Genomic DNA, 7,937 nt, shown 5'->3' on the forward strand with positions numbered 1-7,937 from the left:
AGGCGATTGCCATGACAGGTGGTAACGGGCCCGTTAGGCAAAAAATTGTGCGGAAGTTGGGTGATTTGCACACCAATAATTTTGCATATGAGTATACCAGTAATTAGTTCTTGACGTATGTCAAAGCCGGCCGATTACACGCAGGAAATATTTGATGTTCAGTTTTCATATGCTCACGTGTGTATGCAGTTTTCATACATCAGGTTTTTGTCCGCATCATGTGAAAATCGGGTCAATGAGTGTTACATGATATTTGGAAATTTGACAGAGCGGTTGGCTTGTCAACATTTTTCAGGGAATCTGAGGACAACAAGAAGCAGGTGCTCCTGGACCAGCTCCACAAACAGTTGGTGCCCCTGAGGGAGCTCCCACAATGCACCAGTCAACTGGAGGCTGTCCAGGCCCTGAGCGACGGGGTCTGCCGACTGTACTTTCAACATGTAGGACAGAACAGGAACGTTGCAAAAAGAGCTGTCAAGGTCTGTATATTGTACTGAAACTACTCTGAAACATAAGACTTATCACTTCTAAAATTCATTGTACTTGATGATATGTTCAAATATAGTATTTAGTGATGGTTTGGTTATGCACTATAATACAAAATGTATTCATAAAATGCAAGTTAGCCTGTTTTATTTTACATATAGCTTTTTGTAATTATAAAATGTTAGTTTATTCATAAAACATTGTAGACATATCATTGGTATGATAGATAAGTTTGATTTATTAGAAGGATACACATGACTCTAAATTATTTAATGTTTAATTTCTATGCTGTTACTTTCATTCATACATTGTACAATGTACATTGTACCATATTTGTGGTGTTGTTTTTCAGGTCCTGAAGGTGCTGCACAAACTAGATAAGTCAAGCATCGCCTCAAGACTTAAGGAAGAATGGAATCTTCTTCTTACAGATGTGTGGTCTTTAAGTGACCTCCAGAAAGGTGGGTTTGGTTAAAAAATTTAGCAAAGCACATACAACAGATAACTTTGGGATAAGCAATACCACATTGTGATTGCTATGGAATGTGTAGATATTACTGTTAAAAGTAGTCAATCTGATTATTCTGCTGTTCTTTAGTATTCCAGTTATTGGACGAGCCAGTTCTAGTCAGGGAATACATTCAGGATTTGTGGCCTCAGCTTCTGCTCAGTTTGGCTGGGACCTGGCAGCAACTCCACCTAGAGATCAGCTCCAGTACTGCACCAGCACTGATGATTGACAGGTGCTATTTAGCCACAAAGGTTAGAGGACTCCTGGGTTTTACTATCAGACATTTTTAAAATGCACAGTGTAACATCAATTAACGTAATGTGCTAGACTAGGATTTTTTTGTTTGAGGTCCAATTCGCCAACTTGAATCAAGTTAATTCTACCATTTCATCTTCATTGAACAGGATGTGTCTTTCCCTTTTAGATCTCCTTGCAGCTGTTCCAGGTGCTTTCCTCAGGTGATGTTGGAATACAGCAGGTGTGTGAAGTGGGGACAGACACACCTGCCATCCATGTCATCAGTAGCACCCTGCTGGAAGTCATCTTCAGCCAGGTAAGGGTTTCTACATGCATAAGTCACTTCCCTAGCATTACACACAGGTTTTGCAGGCATGCAGTGTGTTTGTTTGTATTGTTGGAAGTGTTGGACAATCTTGTTTTTAATGTTAATTTTACATCACCATACAAACAACCACTAAACAAAACACATTACATTTTGCAGGTTTGCAGTCTGGACTGTAAGCTGTTTGCCTCAAATGCTTTGGGTTTCTTGTTAAACATGTCAAGCAACCTCAAGGAGGCAGCAGGAACTGCCAATAAACTTACACAAGCACCAGGTGTGTTGTGAAACTTTTCCTCTGTACTCTGAGTCTTATACAAATTACATGTGTAATTATATAAGTAAAAAAATTACTCACAATTATTAATCCACTTGTTACAAAATGTATTGATTCTTCTCTTGATAATTCAAAAATTTGTGTCAGTGTGCGCCGTAATTCTGGCTCATTTTAGGACTTCATATTTTGTTTGCAGAAAAAGAAGGACATCAAACAGTGTCCACTGGAGATCTAAGGTTCGAGGTGACTGTTCCCAGGCTCACTGCTACTGACCAGTCCTGGTGTCAGGTAGTACTGGTCAGGGGACTGCTCACCTGTGTTAGACTGGACATCCTGCTCCAACAGGTGCAGGACAGTCAAACACACCAACAGGTAGATACAACACCTGTATGTAATTACCTATGTATATAATAAGATGAACTGACATATCAGGCAGAAGACTGTAACTTGTTGTGTGTATACTGCTCTTCTGGCAAATACTAACAAAACATGTCACTGAGTATTTGATTAAATTATTACTATCAACAGACTTTCAAACAAAAGAGCATGATTTTAATAATGAAGAAAGGGTTTTGCCATTTGATGTTCTAATAACCAGTCCTGTTCACAATAATGACTGATGACTAGCGACTGCCAGCATAATGGAATATCTTCCTAACATTTATATAATCTAAACATTGTGTGTATTGGTGACCATTGTGCTCCCCTAAATCATCATGATTGTGTTTTCAACAGAAGAGTCTGTTCTTTGATGTCCTGTTTCCTCTGGTGACCAAGTTCTGTGGTGATGTTGGTGTCGGTGATATCCAGTATCACGCCTTCTATGGTAAATAGGACAAAAACTTTTCAATTTTCTTCACAGTGTAACATTGTACCTGCAGCTTCATGCTACAACATAATGATTGAGATGTTAAGCTTTGTTTGAAGATGACAATATTACTGAACAATCATAGACTCAAAGTTAAGCAGCAGTGAGAGATTATGTGAAGACTCAAATTCATCACTGGATAAACTATGATATTAGATAGGACTAGGGTTACTGTATTGTACAAGTGTAAAGTCATCTAAATTGGCCCTGTTTGCTCAAAGGGAGTGTTTGATGATGTCCAGTGGGACTGTGCACCATTCCCAGTGGCAGTTGTTTAAGCTGCTTGATTTGTACATTTCAGCTCTGGAACAGTGGCTGAAGAGAGCCAGGACAGATCTCCCCCACGTTCATGCCACCTCAGGGAGACATTTCCACACTGATGGACCCGTAACTACCACTGTGATGCAGTGTCTGTGGAACAACTGGGAAAATCCTGTAAGCAGACTGAACTGTCTGTGGAATGAATGTTCATATTCAAGTTGCTCTAAAAGTCTAAGACAAAAGCAAAATACCGGTATATGATGATTGTATTTTGGCATTACAAGGAGTGATGTGGGTGTGTGAAGGGATTATATTACAGACTGCAGCAACTTTCAATGGTAATTACTACTATAAGTATTACTATTAAGAGAATGACATTGAGGTACACTAAGTATAAAGTTGTCCACTCTTGTACATGCAGTGAACATATTTTCTAGTTAGCCTCTTGATGCACAATGTATGTCAAAGCTACTCACTGAACCATCTGCTTTTGTTGGTGTAGATTGTAGGAGTCCCAGACTTGGTAAAGTCTGCTTTTGGTTTGTTACTGGCCTTACATCAGGAGGAAAACACACTGGCTGGACATACACGCAGCATGGTAGGTAATGTACATGTAGATGAATTCATATACTAGTAACATAAAAACTTTCCATAAGATCTTTAAATGATTTTTGATTCATGTGAATACAGTGTTGTAGCTGGCTATGTACTTGTGAAACGGAGATAAAGACATACAGGACAGTCTGGTACATTGTACAGTAGTACCAAGCCCAAGCCTTTTTTCTTTTAGAAAATTGAAATTTTAACAGTTGGAAAGTCCTTCTGTTGCTCACTGACATGTCACAGAAATATACCTCCTGCCCATTACATGTGTTTCAGCTGTTTGAGGACCTGTTTGTGAAGCTAGCAGGAACATCCTGGCATGTGAAGGGCAGATACATCCTTCTGGTGGAGCTCATCCCTTATGTGCAGGTGTTACAGGTTAGTCTGACACCACTCTGCACTCACAAACTAAGGTTGTCATGGGTATTGTCAAAAGAATGGACTTCTGAAACCTGTATGGTGAATAGAAATGATGATTAAATTAATTTTGCCTTTATGTTTTTCTTACCAACATGCTGATGTAAAATAACTTTAGAGTGGAGTAGTTTTAACATTGTGCATTTGTCCTGGATTGGTTTGTCACACCAGGTGCTGAGGAGCCAAAACCACATCCCCACCCAGCTGGTACAGGCACTGTCCACCAATCACATCGCTCCTGCCAGCTCAGATGTGTACAGGGCCTTCCTGGTGGCAACTAGGTAACACTGATGGAAGAACTGGGGGGGGGGGGGGGAACCTCTGGTAGAAGTCTCTGTTAGAAATAAGGTTAATTACAAGACATCAACTTCCTGTTCATTGGAGCTGGCTTTAGAAAGTCTGCAGAATACAAAATATGTAGCTACATATATACTGCAATGTGACATTTAGCTAAAATATTGTACCTGTATTAAGGTACTAAAGCAATATTATTAAGTATTTTTTCAATAAAAGGGTAATCCACCTGAGCTCATGGTTTTATGGGCACAGCAACCTGTTTTCATAGTACAATCTGTATTGTTCATCCAGTTGTATCATTTCAGGGAAGCATATCAGAAAGACGAGACGGCCGCAGCTGAAGTCTGGAGGGACGTCTGGCTGGAAACATTCATGTCTGCCATTTGCAACACAAATCAGTAAGGATATATGTCTTTTTTTTATTGACTTTGTTCACTGTCAATTGGCCAAGCTGGTAGTAGTAGGCTTACTTCTATTTGGAAAGATAGTGCAGGCAGTGCAAGCAATTTTTGTCCCATAGCCTGTCCCATAGCCTCTGGGTACCAGCCAGCTCTGTCCTCTGTTGTTCTTACAGTATATGCTATACATATACATATATGATATGCTATATCATGTCAACTCCATCTTCATTTTAACTGTTGCAAAATACTGACAGAGATTATTTGTTCTTGTTTTGTTTGCCCCAGCCTGATACGACACAATGCTATGCAGCACTGGGTCCCCTGCACCCTGCGGCTGTTTCCCCAGGTGTTGTCAGTCATCACCACACGACTACAGGACAGGACATGTCTGGTCTCCGGTACCATCAGGCTCAGGGCACACATGGCAGTACTCAAGGCTGCCAGAACTCTCAACATTGTGTCCACCCATGATATGGTAATATTCACTGCAACAGTGATATTGATTACATGTTAATATACAAAAAAATGTTGAACATGAATTATTTGGTTATGGATTCCAGCCTAAGTACAAATGTACCAAAGCACTTTTCAAGTTTAGATATTTGTTTCATGAATTTAGAAAGCACAAAATAAAATGTTTTATATTGATGTCATTTGCAAAGAAAGAAGATACAGTTGTTTGCTATTCTCAGTTTAAAGTGCTGTCTCTCCCATCCTTCACTGTTGGCAATTTTTCTTCATGTATAAAAGTTCAAAATTTATTTTGCACTAATTGCAAAATACTTTAGGTGAATAGTCTATCAAACTTTTTATCTCTTACCTTAACTCCCACCAGGCCAGTGATGTGATCAGGGAGGCCCTGTGGCACAGTGAGGAGGACGTCAGGGCAGAGGCTTTCTCCATCATCTGCTCCCATCCTAAGAAATCAGGTGGGATCTTTTACCAACAATGGCCTACATGTACTTTGTGGTATTCATAGTAGCTGTTCAAGTATACATGCAGGTGTAGAACTTGCAGTAAGTTACAGCACATAACTACTGTTGGCAGGAACAGACTGTGTGTTTAATGTTACCTTATTTCAAAACCATTTGGAATTATATGGATGTCCAATTAGAAGAAGAGAGATTATCTTTCCATGGGACTTTTGAAGAATCTTAAAAACTGACAAATTGTATCATCTAAAAATTATTATATAGATTAAGCATGTGGACTGTGAGAAATGTGGTCAGTGCACAAATTGCTTGTTTCGTGCACATTAATCTAGTAAATGAGGTTATTAGGACTCTTTAAGTGTCTCTTGTAGATTTGCACTGTTCATCTCTTGCCTGCACAACGGTCTTATAATGATCTTGAAAGGAAGTTTGAGGTTTAAAGTAAGAAGTATGTTTATCTGGCAGGCAATCTCGGTTCTCTGTCCTAAGACAGTTTCGTTCTTTAACTAACAAGGTGTTTGATTGATCTACACTTGTGTCCTCAAATAACCTCACCTCAAACTGGATCCCCTCACTACCTCCATCCCCACCGCTGTCAATCAACTTGCTCACAAACTTAAAAGAATTGGTGTGTTTCCCCCATGTTAAGATGAAGCTAGTTGCTAAACAGTAACAATTGTTCCTTAATTGTACAGCAGCATGTCGCTTACTATTTATCTGACTCAATTCCTGCCATTTCCAGCCTGTGATAACCACTCCATTGAAAGAGAGTCATTAGCACATCTCATGTAGCAGGTAATAAGGGAGAGAGAAGATTGCTATGAGCCTAGTTTTGCCAGGAAGCTTTAGGGGGAAGCGATTCATCATTCTGGGAGAAGTACATGGAACTAAATGAAGTCATATATCACAGCCTTCAAGGACTGCCAATAGTTTGTCTCTCTTGCCATTCCATGTAAGATGATAAGATGACACAAAATTTGTAAAAGTTCCCAGAGGACACATTTACCAAGACATGAAGCATCACAGTACATATAGCTAGAGGCAGATAAGGGCAGTCACATTAAGCTACATCAGCAATTATTGGCATCCTTTGTCAAAAGTCATTATTTTAAGCTAAATGACAAGGTTCAAGTGTTATTTACAATTGTGACAAGTTGCTCTTCACATTGACCTTGAAGTTGTTAACAGCCAGTATAAGCCCACTGCTCTTTACCAGGATGACACCCATTTATCAATTTGTTACAACACAAAGTTTTGAAATAACTATTTGACGTGAAATGTATATATAGGAAATCTTTTCATTCCACTTAGCTCCGACCTTAATCCTACTTTCATATTGTCAAGTACATATACCATGAATAATGAATGGTCAACATATTGTGAAAGTCACCAGATGGTTTTGTTGTTGTCAGAGTTTTGCTTACTAACTTTGTTTTGTTTGATATTTATTACTCCGTGAAGGAGGTCAGGACCTCCGGACGGAGTGTTGTAATCGGCTGATTTTTCATGTTCGCAGTCAAAACACTGGGTTCTCTTTGTGTAATCGGCACGCAATTTTATACGCCGTCTGCGGGCATGCCCGTGTTGATGCACGAATGTGTATTTTTGCCGTTGCTGCTTTCGCGGTCAATGTAATATCGCAGACGCACCCCTACAATTACGAGGCGAATTGGAATGGTCCAGAAAAACGCGTTGTTTGGAATAGCAGTGGGGTTCAAAAAAGTTCATGCAGATACGGGGTGGTTTTTATAAGTGGTTCCAGATGTTTTTGCCCATGGTTAAGAGATGCCAAGTTTTTTGGAAGATGTTCGCAGCCAAAACGCATTCCCCCGTACGTCGCATTTCTGTGTAATTTCGCATGTGGTGTTGCATTATGTCCGGGATGATGCACGTCTTTTTATTTTTACCGTAGCTGTTTTGATATTGGAGTAAATGCTTATTTTCGAAACATCCCCATTTCTTTGAAATGGTTTCGTCCGTTTATGCAACTGTTACTGCGCTAATGACGACCAGTCGCGCTGTCCTGATACACCGCGAATGTGCGAGTGTTCCCTGTAGACAGTCCCGGGAGTCATTTTTTTGCACATTCCAGGAGCCAAACCAAAATACGTTCATGAACCGAGTCCAAAAAACCGAAACGTGAAAATCGGATGATCGGACCTGATGTACATTTCTCTTTCTATAGATTGTACACACAATACACACATCTTTAGATAATCTGGCCATGGCAGGTTAAAAAAAAGTAACCCTGAATCATACTAGATTAGCGTAAATGCATGTTAATGCGTTCAAAACAAGAAAAAAATTGTTTCCGGGTATTAATCT

The 7,937-nt window shown here is 39.7% G+C and overlaps 1 protein-coding gene across 2 annotated transcripts in view; it reads left to right on the forward strand.

Annotated features, from left to right (window-relative positions):
- Positions 1-7,937, forward strand: part of LOC109472291 (thyroid adenoma-associated protein homolog) — a 35,618-nt gene that overhangs the window by 617 nt on the left and 27,064 nt on the right. For both annotated transcript variants that reach the window (XM_019771966.1, XM_019771967.1), the window contains exons 2-15: positions 296-479; positions 839-947; positions 1,085-1,248; positions 1,422-1,550; positions 1,719-1,833; positions 2,030-2,205; positions 2,569-2,659; positions 3,003-3,136; positions 3,465-3,560; positions 3,842-3,943; positions 4,154-4,263; positions 4,585-4,677; positions 4,966-5,155; positions 5,516-5,609. In XM_019771966.1, coding sequence (XP_019627525.1) covers positions 296-479; positions 839-947; positions 1,085-1,248; positions 1,422-1,550; positions 1,719-1,833; positions 2,030-2,205; positions 2,569-2,659; positions 3,003-3,136; positions 3,465-3,560; positions 3,842-3,943; positions 4,154-4,263; positions 4,585-4,677; positions 4,966-5,155; positions 5,516-5,609 — 1,787 coding nt within the window. The remainder of the gene's footprint in view (positions 1-295; positions 480-838; positions 948-1,084; positions 1,249-1,421; positions 1,551-1,718; positions 1,834-2,029; positions 2,206-2,568; positions 2,660-3,002; positions 3,137-3,464; positions 3,561-3,841; positions 3,944-4,153; positions 4,264-4,584; positions 4,678-4,965; positions 5,156-5,515; positions 5,610-7,937) is intronic.

Source organism: Branchiostoma belcheri, unplaced genomic scaffold (genome assembly GCF_001625305.1).
Source record: "Branchiostoma belcheri isolate BF01 breed outbred unplaced genomic scaffold, Haploidv18h27 scaffold27, whole genome shotgun sequence".
In the NCBI taxonomy this organism is placed as follows: Eukaryota; Metazoa; Chordata; class Leptocardii; order Amphioxiformes; family Branchiostomatidae; genus Branchiostoma; species Branchiostoma belcheri.